This window comes from Eublepharis macularius, chromosome 1 (genome assembly GCF_028583425.1).
Source record: "Eublepharis macularius isolate TG4126 chromosome 1, MPM_Emac_v1.0, whole genome shotgun sequence".
NCBI lineage: Eukaryota > Metazoa > Chordata > Lepidosauria > Squamata > Eublepharidae > Eublepharis > Eublepharis macularius.
Window position 1 is genome coordinate 227,541,520 of NC_072790.1, and position 16,515 is coordinate 227,558,034.

The 16,515-nt window shown below is 47.6% G+C and overlaps 1 protein-coding gene across 3 annotated transcripts in view; it reads left to right on the forward strand.

The window, feature by feature from the left end:
• The window catches only part of NRXN2 (neurexin 2), a 309,122-nt gene that overhangs the window by 68,702 nt on the left and 223,905 nt on the right, over positions 1 to 16,515 (forward strand). For 2 of the 3 annotated variants that reach the window (XM_054990724.1, XM_054990715.1), the window contains exon 2: positions 5,917 to 5,970. The exons of the other annotated variant lie outside the window; for it this stretch is intronic. In XM_054990724.1, the coding sequence (XP_054846699.1) occupies positions 5,917 to 5,970 (54 nt within the window). The remainder of the gene's footprint in view (positions 1 to 5,916; positions 5,971 to 16,515) is intronic. 3 annotated transcript variants of the gene reach the window in all.

Here is a 16,515-nt window from a genome sequence, read left to right on the forward strand (position 1 = left end):
GTATGACAAGATTTTCTTCACTTCCATCAGCTCAGGCAGAGAGACTGTTGGGCAAAGTGACTGGTATACCAACAGAAATCCGTAATGTGTCCCAAGAGCCCCATACCAGATGCAAACACACAAAATGTGTAGAGATTGCTCTGTGGAATACTTGGCAAAGGTGGTAATATCCAGACAGAAGACAATCCCCCCACCCAGCACACACACATACTCTAGAGTGGCCAACTCTGAATGAAACTATTTGGGGAGATTTCTTCTCTACCAGTGTGGTCGTGACTAGTTATCTCCTCTTGTCACAGCTGCCACCACCAGTGCCCTTTGCCTCCTCGTTCCCATTCTTTATAAACACCTAGAGATAAGGAGGGGAAAGGATGCTGGCTATGTACTCTGGCTTGGGGTCATGGGTGGCAGGAGCCAGACAGACACGGAGAGGTAGCCAGAGGTTGGCTTTTCCTAAAAAAGCCAGGATCTTTCCTGTTGTCTTCAGGCAGGCCATTCCATAAGGTGGGGCTACCAAAATGACTGTCCATGTACGGGGAGATACTGATTTCGCCCATTTGCAGGGTGGCATCTGCAGAAGGCCCTGTTCAGATGAGCTAAGCTGCTGTGGAGGAGCATGAAAAGGGCAGTCCCATAGATGCCACCTTTCCACCCTAATAGGATCCTCAAGGGGGTGAACAATTCCTCTCACTGACCTGGTGTTAATCAGCAGCAAATTCAGACCAGGTGGATGTCATCTGGGAGCTCCATGCTGGAAAAAGGAATGGAAGAAAGGATAGAGTTGTAAATGTTGAAAGTCTCTTCTCCTTATTTGGCCAGACCCATTGTACCATCATTAGTTTTCCTACCCCATTCCCTGCCCTTGGGTGATCCTTGCTTCACCATTGAAGAAGCGGTCCAAAGGGTTGCCAGGTCCAGGCTGGGAAATTCCTGGAGATTTGAGGGGTGGAGCCTGGGGAGGGCAGAGTTTGGGGAGGGGCCTCGGAATGGTATAATACTATAGAGTTCACCCTCCAAAGCAGCCATTTTCTCCAGGTGAACTGATCTCTCTCCTGGAGATCAGTTGTAATTCCGGGGGATCTCCAGCCACCACCGGGAGGCTGGCAACCCTAGGATTTCCTACCAGCGGCAAACTATCAGCAGCACAGAGAGAAATATTCAGACAACTGCCCATGCGGCTGCTGTTTGTGTCAGGAAGCATGCATTGCTCAGATGAAGGTGGATGGATTCTTTTTACCCGGGCAGGTGTTCACACACTTCCACTATGACAGATGATGCTTCAAGAGATGCACAGGGAACTCGTTGTTAGTGTTCATCTCATTGCTCTTCCTTTCTGCGACTTCCTGGTTGCTATTACCCTGTCTCATCTGGTCTGAAATTGTGCTCATTAATGCCAGGTCAGTGAAAAAAAAATCTACTGTATTCTCAGGTATGATCTTGGATGAACAGCCCAACCAGGCACACCTGGAAACCTGAGAGGATGATGAACGGGAAGAATATATCCCAGTCCTGTCCGCTTTGATTTTCTGTGCATCGGCAACCAAATCTAGTTGAGGTCTTTGTGTTTTGTCTTGATTTCCCTCTCCCTTGGCAGATGCTCTGTCCAGCATTATCCAAATATTGTGACTTGGGCAGATACAGTCTAGGGATTCTTTTGGCATACCTACCCATTCTGCTGCTCAGAATTCTTCCTTCCTGAGCTGGGAGAACTGGTCTCAGAGATGGTGTCGAAGTCCCCTACGTTTATTGTCCTGCAGAATGTCGGCATTCATGCTGAGACTCCCTTATCTGGCCTGATTGTGGATTTCACAGCCTCCATGACAACCAAGGGTCTATCTCAGATTATATCTGGCCCAACACATTCAACAAAACAACACATCATTGCTTTAGTATCTGTTCTAGTTAGGGGGATGGTGATCTTAGAGTGGAGAATCTTCCACTAGTTCCATTGTCTTAGACAGACAGGGTTTTGATTTGTACTACAGTGATAAGCTGAATAAAGGTGTTGAATAAGATGAAGGTACTGTTGGCTGGGGGTTCAGCTGATTTGGGATGTAGTATGCAACCAGTATGCGGCAGAATTTTTCTTCTCCCAAAACCCACATGCTCAGTTAAGGGGTACTTCTAGATCTACCTTTCTCCTGGCTGCTCAGGCCTATTATCAACTGGCAAAGTTTGACCAGGCTACAGTTATACATGCTGTTGTCTTCCAGACCAGGTTGTTTGAATACATACTATCAAAGTCTGCCTTTGAAAAGTTCTTGTAAACTTCAGACAGTTTAGAACGCTGCTGGCCACAATGTTGTTTTTTGGAATAAGTTGCTTTGATCCATATTTCATCAGTTTTGCTCCATCTTCTTTGGTTTCCAGTTCATACACAGTTCAAAGTGCTTGTATGGACCTTTAAAGACCTGGTTTCGGACTAGGATATACCTGCAGGACCATCTCCTCCGACATGGGCCCATGCAGATATTGAGAGAGATCCTTTTGAGCGGCTGTTCTATGTACGCCTCTTCTATTGAAGATTTGGCAAGCGGCCTCATCTGACAGAGCCATCTTAATAGGGGTACCGAGGTAGTGGAAGTACCTCCCTCGTGAGGCTTCATCCCTCTTGACATGTAAAAGGACAGTTAAAACCCTTCCCTTTCTGTGGTCTTTCGGCTTAGTTAACCTCATTTATCTATCCATTTTGTGCATTTTTTCCATCTTCCAAGGAGCTGAGGACAGCATACATAGTTTTTCCTTTCCCTTTTTATCCTCACAACAGCCTTGTGAGGTAGGTGAAGATGAAAAAGAGACTGGCCCAAGTTTATACAGCCAGTTTTATGGCAGAATGGGGATTTGTTGAATTCCAAGATTTGATTAATGTAGGAGACTGCGGGGCAGGAATCTCTTTGGCATCACACCTATGTGTGATGTCACTTCCTGAACACAATTGGAAATGATGTCATCATGCTGGGGAAATGGTTAAACCGTAGAGTTTTGAGTGAATCCAAGAATGCATAATATCTCCCTACCTGTTCAACCTCTATGCGGAACTTATCATAAGGAAAGCTGGATTATATCTAGAAGAAGGTGGAGTGAAAATTGGTGGATGGGATATGCAGATGACTCCACGGTCATAGATCCAGAGGAGTTAACCGTGTTAGTCTATAGTTGCAAAATAGTAAAAAGTCCAGTAGCACCTTTAAGACTAACCAATCAGTTGCAAAAGTCATGAAAGAGGTAACTTGCAACTGATTTGTATCTACATGGCCCTCACTCCCTGCACCCTCTCCCTCCTCCCCTCACCACCTATATATCTCTGGCCAGTTTCTTCATACCCTCCATGCATATGATGAAGAGAACTGTGGTTCTCAAAAGCTTAGGTGCTACTGGTCTTTTTACTAAATGACACCATGTTACTGGCAGCCAGTTTGGTGTAGTGGTTAAGAGCAAGGGCCTCTAATCTGGAGAACTGGGTTTGATTCCCCACTCCTCCACTTGAAGCCAGCTGGGTGACCTTGGGTCTGTCACAGCTCTCTGGAGCTCTCTCAGCCTCACTCACCTCACAATTTGTTTACCGTGGGGATAATAATAACATGCTTTGTAAACCACTCTGAGTTGGCGTTAAGTTGTCCTGAAGAACAGTATATAATTCAAATGTTATTAATAGTGAAGACATGAAATGATTACTGATAAGGGATAAAGCACCAAAACAGGATTACAGCTGAACATCAAGAAGACAAAAGTAATGACTACTAAGGAATTACATATTTTTAAAGTTGGCAATGAGGAAATTGAAATTGTTCAAGATTCTCTATTCCTTGGCTTAGTCCACCAAAAGGGAAACTGCAACCAAGAAATCAGAAGAATACTAAGATTTGGAAGGGCAGCTGTGAGGAAACTAGAAAAGATCCTTAAAGATAAAGATGTCTCTCTGGGAGCCAAGATCAAGATAATCCAAACTGTGGTTTTCCCCATTACTATGTATGGATGTGAAAGTTGGACAATGAAGAAAGCTGACAGGAAGAAAATTGATTCATTTGAAATTTGGTGCTGGAGGAGTTTTGCGAGTACCATGGATGGCCAAAAAGACAAATAAGTGGGTTGTAGATCAAATCAAACCTAAATTCTCCCTAGAAGCTAAAATGACAAAACTGAGGCTATTATACTTTGGTCACATCATGAGAAGATAAGATTCTCTGGAAAAAATCAATACTAGGAAAAGTAGAAGGCCATAGGAAAAGAGGAAGTTCCAAACTGAGATGCCTTGACTCAATAAAGGAAGCCATGTCCTCCAGTTTGCAAGCGGTGAGCAAGTCTGATAGGACATTTTTATTCAATGGATTGCCATAGGTCGGAGGCTAATTGACGGCACATGACACGCATACTTTGGTGCAATGCTGAAGAGCCCCCTCCCCTGTTTTTTCACCCATGGGTGTAACAAGCAGTAGCAGGGAATTCTCCCGCTATCATAGAAGATCTGTTCCCTCCTCCCCTGCTTAGATGGTTTTGTTCATTATCTAGACTATTCTCTGGATTTTTGTTGGTTTCTGCTGATTATTTTTGAAAGGTAGCTCCGCACACACATTGAAAGTTTTGAAAGTTAGACACCTGCACCCCCCACACACGTATACCACAATTTCTGAGGGTTGATTTAATGAGTTTGATTGTGATGGCTGTCATCACAATACTAAACTTGATATTAACCAACTAGACTTGATATTAACCAACAGGGAAGAATTGGTAGATGAGATGAAGGTGGTGGGGACCTTAGGGGGAAGTGACCATGTCCTCCTTGAATTCCAGTTGCTGTGGAGGGGCCAAGGAAGTTCGTAGCCAGACTCGTAGGTTAGATTTTCGTTGGGCCAACTTCAATGAACTCAGAGGCTTGATGAGAGTCATTCCGTGGGGGAGTGTGCTGGAAGGGAAAGGAGCGAGTGAAGGGTGGGCCCTTCTCAAACACGGGCTTTTGCAAGCTCAAGCCCTCACTATCCCAGCAAGACGGAAACATGGTAAGGGCTCCAAGAAACCAATGTGGATGTACAGAGAGCTCCAGAATAAACTAAGGGAGAAAAAGGAAATGTTCAGGAAATAGAAAGACAGACCTATAAAGAGGAGTATATGAGGGTTACTAGGTACTGCAGATCAGCCATCAGAGAGGCCAAAGCTCAGTACGAGCTGGGTCTGGCCAGGAGGGCTCGCACAGTAAGAAAAACTTCTACATATATGTGAGAAGCAAATGCAAGGTAAAAGAGGCAATTGGACCGCTGTTGGGAATAGATGGAGAAACTCTGATGCAGGACAGAGAAAAAGCAGACAGGCTTAATGACTTTTTTGCCTCTGTTTTCTCCCTGAAGAACACAGGAACATCTCGAGATAGTAGAAAATGTGGCAGGACACCTGAGTGGCTAATTGACATTGACAGGGAGGTAGTGGAGAGGCATCTGGCTGCACGGGATGAATACAAATCCCCTGGGCCGGATGGGGTGCACCCAAGAGTGCTGAAAGAACTTTCTAGAGAACTTGCAGAACCCCTGTCCATCATCTTCAAGGCCTCCTGGAGGACTGGGGATGTGCCACAAGACTGGAGAAGAGCGAATGTTATCCCAATCTTTAAGAAAGGGAAGAAGGATGACCCGGGAAACTACAGGCTGGTCAGTCTGACTTCTGTTGCTGGGAAGATATTAGAACAGATTTTAAAGGGATCAATCTGTAAGCATCTGAAGGACCGCTCAGTGATCCGGGGAAGTCAGCATGGTTTTGTTCCTAACAGATCTTGCCAGACCAACCTGGTTTCCTTCTTTGATCAAGTGACCAGCTTACTGGATCGGGAAATCTGTTGACGTGATTTTTCTGGATTTCAGTAAAGCTTTTGATAAGGTCCCCCATGACATTCTGATGGGCAAACTGGAAGACTGTGGAGTGGACTAGAGGACAGTTCGGTGGATAGGGAACTGGTTAGAGGACCGCACTCAAAGAGTGGTGGTCAACGGCGTATCATCAGAGGGAGGTATTGACAAAGACAAGTGCACAGTATTACATCTGGGCCACAAAAATGGGAAGCACAAATACTGGATGGGGGATACACTTCTGGACAGTAGTATATGTGAAAGGGATCTTGGGGTAAGAGTGGACTGTAAACTAAATATGAGCAGTCAGTGTGATGCGGTGGCAAAAAAGGCTAATTCAATCTTGGGTTGTATCAAAGGGGCCATAGCGTCGAAATCGCAGGAAGTCATAGCCCCTCTCTATACTGCCTTGGTCAGGCCACACCTGGAGTATTGTGTGCAGTTCTGGAGGCCTCACTTCAAAAAGGATGTGGCCAAAATCGAGAGGGTGCAGAGGAGAGCGACGAGGATGATCAGGGGTCTGGAGACTGAGCCCTACGAGGAAAGGCTGGGGGCCTGGGGAATGTTTAGTTTGGAGAAGAGGAGGTTGAGGGGGGACATGATTGCTCTCTTTAAATATTTGAAAGGCTGTCATTTGGAGGAGAGCAAGGAGCTGTTCCAGTTGGCAGCAGAGGGTAGGACCCAAAGCAATGGACTTAAATTACATGCACAAAGGTTCCCGGCTGGATATTAGGAAAAACTTTTTCACGGTCAGAGTAGTTCAAAGGTGGAATCAGCTGCCGAGGGAGGTGGTGAGCTCCCCCTCACTGGCAGTTTTCAAGAAGAGGCTGGATGAATACTTGTCAGAGATACTTTAGTCTGATCCTGCACTGGGCAGGGGTTGGACTAGATGGTCTGTATGGCCCCTTCCAACTCTATGATTCTATCAGGGCTTTTTTTCAGCTGGAATGTGGTGGCACCTCTTGAAAATGGTCACATGGCTGGTGGCCCCGCCCCCTGATCTCCAGACAGAGGGGAGTTTAGATTGCCCTCCACGCCACTCAGCGGCGCGGAGGGCAATCTAAACTCCCCTCTGTCTGGAGATCGGGGGCGGGGCCACCAGCCATGTGACCATTTTTGCCAAGGGTGATTCAAACTTTTAAATCTCACCTCTTGTTCCAGCTGACCCAAAGTGACAGTCCTGGGAGCGTGTGCACACTTTGCACGCGCGCGTGTGGTGCCAGGGGCACCACCTCCCACCAGGAGTTGCCCCCTGTGCTGGCAACCCACTGAATTCCACCACCTCTTTTCCCAGAAAAAAAAGCCCTGGCTGTCATAATGTGTTATAATTGTATATATAGTGTTTATGATATGATATATAAATAAATTTATATATTTATGATGTAGGCTGCTTTGGAGATATTTGATGTCAAAATGAGATATCAATATTTTAATTAACAACAACAACAAAATAATTAACTACGTATTATGCGGAGAAGTGCGGCTGCTTCAGAAAACAGCAGCCCTGCTTCTCTTCTTCCCCTCTCCCCTGACAATGGGTCCTGAAAGAAGATACATGATGTCATCATACTCAGCAGTGCTCCACTTCACCCAATGGGGAGAAAAGCACAATGAGGGACCGTGCATTCCCTTTTACTGAACATCATCAAGAGGGAGAGGAAGAGATGTGGGGCTGTTGTTGTCTGAGCATTCACGTGTTTGCTGACAAATCACAGTGCGCCTCTATGGCCAGCTACTCTTTCTCTGCCTCGCTGCCCCCTCTGCAGTATAGGGATAATAATACTGACCTGCTTTATGGGGCTGTTGTGAAGACAAGTGTGCAAAATTATATAGAGCACTTTAGACTCTTAAGTGCTAAGTATTATTGTTATCGCTTATTACTATGGAATACTTACTATAGTACTAAATGGCCATCAGGTCCAGGGTGTACCACTGTGCTTTGCTGGATTCCATTCCCCTTCCAGCTTCCTTGGGGACTCCACAGTTCATGGGAGGGTGGAATTGCACCTCTTAAAGTCTCTTTATGGGTGGTAGGTAAGTGCCTCTTTACTCAAGGAGTAATTAAATTGTGAAAATCACTGCAGTTGACATAGTGGTGGCCATGCCTTTAAAAGAGGATAGGACAGATGCGTGGAGCCGTGATGACTAAAGGGAACTACCAGTTCCAGAGGCAGTAAGCCTCTAAATACTAGTGATAGGAAGCAACATCAAGGGAAGGCCTTGGCCCAGGGTTGGTTCCAGGTTTGGGTGGGAAGAGAGTGCTCAGCCCCCTCCCCATGCCCACCACTAGGCTCCCCTTCTTGCCCTCCCACCCACCTGCCCCCACCTGCCTGTGGTTCTTTCCTTGGCTCATTCGCAAGCTCTCCCACCATCTCCAGTCACAGCTGCCCACACGGCCAGCATGCCCTTTCCCTGAGGGCGCTAGGCGGTGGGTGTGGCTAAGACTGCCACTGCCATGCCCACCAGGAATGCTGATGCTTTCTGCCCTTCTCCAGCAGTGCTAGGCAGCATATGCAGCCGGAAGCAGAGGGGGCAAAACACTCACAAGCAGCAGAGGAAGGGTGTGAGGGCAGGCATCAGCAGAGGTGCATGAGTAGGGAGGCAACAGCAGTGCGCCCCACCGGAAACCACGGGCCCTGGCAGCTGCCCCACATAACCGTGTACTGACTCCAGCTTTGACTTGACCTCTATGGCCTGTTTGTTAGTCCTCCAGGGCAAGTGTTGACCTCTGTGTAAAACAGGATGGTGGTCTGGATGGGCCATGGGTCTGACCCATAGGGGCATCACTTACATTCTGATTTCAAACGGGATGAGCTAGTGTCTGGGGACAGAGTGGGGATTCTCCCCCCTCCCCCAGCGGCACGGTCTCACTGGCTTGAGCTCTTTGCTCTGCCTTTTCAGCAGCAAACCTCCTCTCTGCATTGCACAGGCTGTACCTTTGGTTTGGCATTGGTGGTCTTTTGGTCTCTTTCCAGCTCTGCAAATGACCTGCTTTATCGGCTGCACTGCTCACATTGGCCAGGCATTGCATTTGCTGTCTTTGAAGGAGCATCACATCATAGTACTTGGAGTACAGTGTTCAGTTTGGGGCATCGCAGTTTAAGAAGGATGTTGACAAGCTGGAACGTGTCCAAAGGAGGGCAACAATGGTGGTGAGGGATCTGGAGACCAAGTCCTATGAGGAAAGGTTGAAAGAGCTGGGTATGTTTAGCCTGGAAAGCAGGCGACTGAGAGGTGATAAGATAGCCCTCTTCAAGTATTTGAAGGGCTGTCACATAGAGGATGGAGCGGAATTGTTTTCTTTTGCCCCAGAGGGAACCAACAGGTTAAAAATAAATTGAAAGGGTTTGGGGCTAAACATTAGGAAGAACTTCCTGAGAGTTAGAGCAGTTCCTTAGTGAAATAGGCTTCCTTGGAAGATAGTGGGCTCTCCTTGTTCTTTGGAAGTTTTAAAGAAGAGGCTACATGACCATCTGTCAGCAATGATGATTCTATGACTGAATATAAATGTAGGCAGGCTGTGAGAGGGAGGGCAGGAAGGGATGAGTTGGTGCTAGGCTCCTGTGGCCTTTTCTGATAGGCCCAGGGTAATGCCAATCGCCACTTTGAGGCCAGGAAGGAATTTTCCTCCAGGCCAGATTGGCCTTCCTCTGGGCATAGAGCATCAGCTACTGGGGGAGTGAGAGGGGGAGAGAGCTGTGAATTTCCTGTGTTGTGCAGGGGGCTGGACTAGATGACCCCCTTGAGAGACCCTTCCATATCGATGTTTTTATTTTTCCTTTGTAGGCCTCTTGGGTGGGCTTTGATTTTGTTTTGGCCCCAGGGGGACCTTCCTTGTTCTCAGCCCTTTGCGCGAATAGTGGTGAGATGTTTGGGGGGGGGGGGTGAAAGTGGAAAAAGGGGAGGGGATCAAGGATCTTGCTTCATGGCTTGCTGACTAGGAGCAGAAAGCTGAGCTGCAACACCCCCACCTTCTGCGCCCACGCAGTGATGGGACACAATGACAGAAGTGGGTGGCTTCGTGGATCCTGACAAGCCATGATTGACACCCCTGCTGCGGGCAGGGTGGGAATTATAGGTTTGCGAGGGAAGCTTGAACAATGGTGGGGGAACGATTGGGGCTGGCAGGGAAACAAGATCCTCCCTTTGCTTGCCTGAGCACCCACATTTAGTACAGCCCTAAAACTTAATTGGGGGGGGGCATGTATTGGCAGCCCTAAACTTAATTGAGGGGAAGGAGAGGAGAAGAGGAGCCTGAGCTAACCTGGGATGCAAACAGATGCCTGCATGTTAGCAAAGCCTTTCTTCAAAATCCAGCATGGTTTGTTACTGCACCAGCATTCATGTTGGAGAAAATGGAAGGCTTCTAGGCAGCACAAGATGCTTCTTAACGTCAGCAAAAAGCTTTTGAGTCTGTGGGTTCTATGGAACTCAAGCCATTGGACAGTGCCTTGGGCCTGTTTCACATGAGGTATCGAAAATATTTTACCCAGTTTCCGTGCTGACATCGTGCCATTACAGCAACCATTATTTCAGTCTTGGAAATTCCACATCTGCCTATCGCTAGCAGAAAAAAAAGATGCTATTCCCAGTTAGGAGAGCAGCAGGTACCCTGCAGCAAAGCCAGGAACGAGGGACAGCCATCTTGAAAGATGTCTGAAAATTTGTGTTCATCAAGCCATTGACATTTAGATATGGTTCAGAGTCTGCAAACAGATGAGAAGAGCTTGCTGGAATTTTACTTAGCGTCTGTTCCTCCAAGAACCTCGGAGAACCTAGATGGGATTAGGACTTTTATTTCAAAGTTTATTTCCTGCTCTTTTCCCCCAAAGGGATCCAGAGCGGCTCACAACAGCAAAGGGGAAAATTAGTATACCAACCAACAAACAAAATGGCAAACTGTTTCTTGGGCTGGTCCAGAATATTGCAAGTGGTTCATTCACAGGCTCACCAGCTATGAGTCACAGCAAAGAGCCCTTTGGCTAGAGCCAGGGGATCACGCCCCTGACCACACCTAAGCTTTATACTGGAAGGGAGGTGGGCGCAAAGCAGTGGCTTTCCGAAAGCAAGATGATCTCCCCTTCTTTTCTGTCCTTACAAGATAACAGATGGGGACTGGCCTAGTGTCATCCAGTGACGCTTGCGGCCAAACTGGGATTTGAGCAACTGCTCCGAGTCCAACATGTGGGTTGCTACATCAAATTGGTTCCCGTTGCTCATGCTGGGAGATTTTTGTTCTACCTGTCACATTTTTATCCTTCCCTTCCTCCAAAGAGTTCAGGGGGCCTTGCATGATCTTTCTTCTTTGTCCTCATAACAACAACCCTGTGAGGAGGTTTAGACTAAGAGTGATTGGCCCAAGGTCTCCCAGTGAGTTGTATGGCTGAATCAGGGATTTGAACCTGGGCCTCACCAGGACTAGTCCAACACTCTTCCCACTACCTTATATGAGACCTCTGAGCTTGAGGGAAAATTGTCGTGGAACAACGCCACTTTTCATGTGAGCAAACAAGTGTTCAGTATGCTCATTCAGCGCTAGGGTTGCAGGTCCTTTTACCCTCCCAGGGGGAGGGGGAACTCAGCACTCACCTTTTCGTTGCTCCTTGCACACCTGTTCCCCCACCTTTCCCCCCTGCTGGCTGTGTGAGTGGGGGGGGGAGTATCCTGCCCCCACCAGGGGACCTGGGACCCCTATTCAGTGCCAAGGCCCAGCCCTGCAAAGCAAATAAACAAGGCTCCTACTGAGTATTTCCTTTAGATCTGCAACCTAAATAATGCAGTCTCCTAAGAATCAGAAATCTCTTGAATCCAAAGATTTCTCTTTTAGAAAATAACCAGTGGGATGGGGCTGCTTCACCTTCTCTCCACAGCCTCCAGCAGTACCGCTTTCTCTGTGTACTTTGTGCTGTTGCTCTGATCGCGTTGCAACTCCTGGATTCTGGTCCGCACTCAGCTGCCTTCACACCCCTCATAATCAGCTGTGTTCAATTTTTTTTCCTCCTGAAACCAAAGATTTGGGGTGGCTGTTACAGGGTTGGCGAGAGGAGCAGAGTGTCAGAGGGTGGATAGTGTTCGTACACGGAGGGAGCAATGCCAGCTTGTGGCAGCCTCAGGCCTGACTGAGGACAGAAGGAAAAAGGTGTCCCCGGGCCTGGCACGTTGTCCTTGGCCGTTCCAGATGGGAGCAGGCCTGTTTGTGTCCCCTTGAGCAGAATAGGAAAAGGAGTGCTGCACCAAGGATTTTGAGACAAACTTCCTCCCTCCATCTCGCTTTGCATCTTTTTTTGCGGGGCCTGGCAGGGGCTGACTCTTTTGCTCGGAATTCTCAGGTCAGCCTTCCCAAGGAAAATCCAGCTCTTCTTCCCTTAGATTCTGAACTTTGGGGAGCACATGATTCATAATCCTCTGCTATTTATCCCAGCACAATGTAGCTGAAGTGGAGGAAGATGCTGTTTCAGCTTTCAGTTATCTGGAAGATAACTTGCACTGCTTTCCTAAGGACTCCTCTTGAAGTTTCCAAGCTTGGAAGGGGGTCACTCTGTTTAGGATTGTGCTTTTGGGTTTTTTTAAAAAAGTTTTTACTTAAAGTTTAAGTCCTGGGGTCTGTCTCTATTAGAAAGCTTTTATTAGGTGAGAATATTAATATACAACTTTCAAATAGCATCTCATTATCCTTTCCCCCACCCTTTCCCTCCCCCCCTTTTCCAAGACTTCCAACAGCTTTCCAACCCTATAGCCTAATCTATTCCCAATCTGTCCCCTTTTTCTGTAACTCCTTATCTCATGTTTACTTATCTATTACTTTATATTAGCTCCACATATATTTAAATTTAAACTAACTAACAGTCGGATAAAATATCTACTTTAGTAATTCTAACAATATCTATTAACTCTAAGTCCACTTACATTTGGGCTAACAATTAGCTAATACTTCACTTCATATGGTAAAGACTCTATCTCTTCTAATAACAAATCCATTCTAATAATTTTCAAATTGCCATAATTCCCCCTTTACGTCCCACTTCTTTTCTAAATATGTTTTCAATCTTCCCCAGTCCGTAAAAAATTCCGCTGGATTCTGATCTCTCAGCTTCCTTGTCATTTTATCAATTTCCGCCATGTACAGCCTGGGGTCTGTCTCTACATTACTGTACAGGGTGCAGAATCCCAGGTGCAAGGGCCCGGCTGCGGTTGCTTTTCCATTGTGAGGGAAAGGCGCTCATGTCCATGATCTTTATCTTCTGTGTTTCAAATCTGAGCCCTGGCAGGTCCAGGTCATGTGCATGGGGAGGGCAGCATTTGTGCAAGGGAGGGACTTCAGTGGGGCCACTATCCAAAGCAGCAGTTTTCTGCAGGGCCATCTCTTCTGCAGTCTTGAGATAAATTGCAATTCCAGGAGATCTCTAGGCCCCATCTGGAGGGTGGTACCCCTAACAAGAGGTAGGGTTGTCTCTCGCCTAAAATTCCTGCCTGCATAAAGTCTATGTGTGATTTTTGCCACTCCCCCTTCTCCTGTATCATTTTGGGCTGCTGCAGGCTGCGGGAGATGGGGAAGTTTCACCCATGGGAATTGTAGGTAGGATCCAACCCGTTATCTGAAAGCATCCTGTTTCTGGAATCTGGGTACCAGCCGGGGGACCAATATCGTGGAGCAGGCCATCCTGTGGGCAGCTGTGGTCACTTCGCACTGCAGTCTCAGGCTTGTGATGATGCCGGATTGAAAGGCCTCTGGCTGCAGTCTCTCTGTTGAATAAACAGAAGGTGCCCTTCATCAGGAGAAAAGGGTCCTTCTGAACAGATTCTTCTTCATTCGCTATCACAACAATACACCCGGAGCTAAACAGACTCTTACAATGCAAACAAGTGTGGCCTCAACACGTAGTCCTCCCCTCTACAATTAATCAGATCAAGCTTTTAGTTCTTTCCCCTCATAGAGCTACGTAATCATCCAACGCTCTAGCTGATTAACCCATCAATTAGAGCTCTCAGCCCTCATGTTTGCTTAGTCTATTACTACTTTTTTCCCCCTCCTACCCTTTTTCCATGCTGTGTACATGGAACTCTTTTCCAGCCACTGTTGAGGCTCACAACAATCTTGTGGGGTACGTCGGACTGAGAAAGAAAGACTGGCCCAGGTCACCAAGCGAGCTTCTCTGGCATGAAAAAGATTTGTACCCTGGTTTGCACTTTGCCAGGTTGGCTCTGGTCTGCACCTTTTCTACTACGTGGTACTGGCTTTGGAACTCATTGCTACAGGATGTTGTAATGGGCAGCAGAAGCAATTGTTTGATGACAGGGTGATTAATGCATGAAGGCCAGGCCTATCTTTTCAGTGCTGAAGATCATAGAATCATAGGGTTGGAAGGGACCTCTGGCATCATCTAGTCCAACCCCCTGCACAATGCAGGAAATTCACAACTACCTCCCTCCCACACCCCCAGTGACCCCTGCTTCATGCCCAGAAGATGGCAAAACACCATTGGTGTACAAGATGAAACACTATTAGGTTTTTCTTATTTCTGAAGAGAAGCGAAAATGTAGTTCCTGTTTATTTTGGAGGGAAATGTGGGTAAGAGGCATGAATTGGTGCTGTAGACAGTTTAAGAGAGGTTCTGAGGCTCAAGCGTGATTGGAAGCCATGTCTTCTGATCTTGGAGCCGTAATCCCTTTGGGGGGGAGGGGGCTGGTTGGGGTTCTCACTGGTATGGGAAAGGCACTCCCCGCCTGCTCAGAGGCACTCTTTTTTCTTCATTCTCTCACATGTTCATGGCATTAAGAACAGCTTTGGGGGATAAGCTCAGGTTCTTCAGCAGCCCTCAATCAGTGCACGTGAGCTGTGGGCGTCCCTGTACTCACCCTGAGAATAGAGCCAATCCTCAAGTGACCTATAGTGACACAATGGGTGGTGAATCGGGAGAGCTGTCAAGACTGCTAGAGCGGGAGACAGGTGGTTCTGACCTATCGGGCAGAGTCCCACTGGGATAATCTTCTGTGCAAGAGGCAGTAGGTAGGCATCCAGCCCAAAGGGAGATCCTGCTGTTCATCAGAGGGGAAAGATGGCAAGGGATCAGAAATTGCCCATCTCCCCACAGCAAGATAAATTGGAGGGACTGCAGGGAAGCTGAATCCTGCTAAAGGCTTCCCGTACATTACCCTGTCTCCAAGATCGGACCCTTAGGTGTCATGGTGTGGGTTATTCATTACTCGGTAAAATAGGAAGTGGATGTCTGTTGCATTTGCAGGGGAGGCCACAAAACCACCCCAAAAGTCAAGGAGCCAAACACTGACTGGGGTGGGTGCCTAATTTGAGCCCCAGGAAGGACTTGGCTGCAGAGGTTCCTCTGATCCCCATCCTTGATGAACTGGCCCCTGATGTGACTTTCAGGCTGGCATGATGGAGTTCATTATTCTTTCAAATTATGGTCGCAGCTCCGTCCGGCCCTGCTTCAGATTAGGACTGCATGAGGAGGGGAGGGGGAGTTTAACCCTTCCATCACTGCACAGTCTCACTAACTGATCCTCCCTTGTTATTAGCCCTTGAAAGGAAAAAAAGGCAAAGTAAAAAAACCCCGCAACAGTCTTTTGCTCCTTTTTGTTCTTGAAAGTGGTACAACAGTTCAGGGGATGAGTTTCAATTTGCAAAGCGTTGTGTGGGTGAAAGGGTTAACCCCTCTCTCCCATACCAAATCAGGACTATACACAGCTCCAGCTGAGCTTAAATGATGTTGGGAAGATCTCATGTGAGGCTCCTTCTGGGGTGGAGCTGCCTCTTGGCCTTCTGTCATTGTACCAGTTGCCACTGAGGGCTCCCTTGGCCCCAGATGCAGGGGGTGCACAGGGTTCTGTAACTCTTATTGCCCTCCTTTGTTACCTGGAAGATTGCTCTTAAGCCTCAGAGCCCACCCTCCTGTCTCCTTCATGGGCATGTTTAGGAGCCCTCTTTTATCTCTCCCTGTTAGGTTATTCCAAGCTCCACTCCAGAATCCTGCCCCGATGGTGCTTCCCAACATCTGGGCTAAGAGTTGTAGTGCCGCCTTTCCCATTCCCTGGCCCCACCTTCTCCCTAGATCTTTTTGCAACTCCAGCCTTTTCCCTGCCTCCCAGGCCATGCTTGCTGTGCTGCCCCTATGAGCAGCCAAGGCTTGGGGATCAACTCTGTTATCCCTCTGGGCCTGGTTGTGAGGCCCAGACAGGCCATGCAGTCAGTGCTTCCAGCATCTTCGAGGTGCTGGCTGATGGTGCCATCTGGGGCCATTCTGTCAGCCATAGCTCTGTTAGATATTCTGGGAGCTCAGCAAGAGTTACTGAGATTTTCCTCTCTACCAGGCTGCCTCTTGGGGCCCCTGCTGGTCACTGCTGCCTCTGGGCTGAGTCAGTGGGGGTAATGGGGGAGTCTTAGTATGGTTGCTGCCCAGGGCTTCCTGGGTGTATGTGTGAGAAAGCCCCTGCCTGCTCATGCCAAGTCTGAACCAGTTGGTGCTGCCAGCTCTGGACACACCCCTACCCTCAAGGAAGCTTCCATTTGGAATGCCTCGTCAAAGAGCGGTGACATGAAGTTAGCATTGGCATGGTGTTGACCCACTCAATGTTACACAGAGAAGCTGAAATTCAAGAGTGACAAATACCATCTTAGAATATGGTTGTTATGTGGGCCATCCACAATAATGGGACATGAGCCATA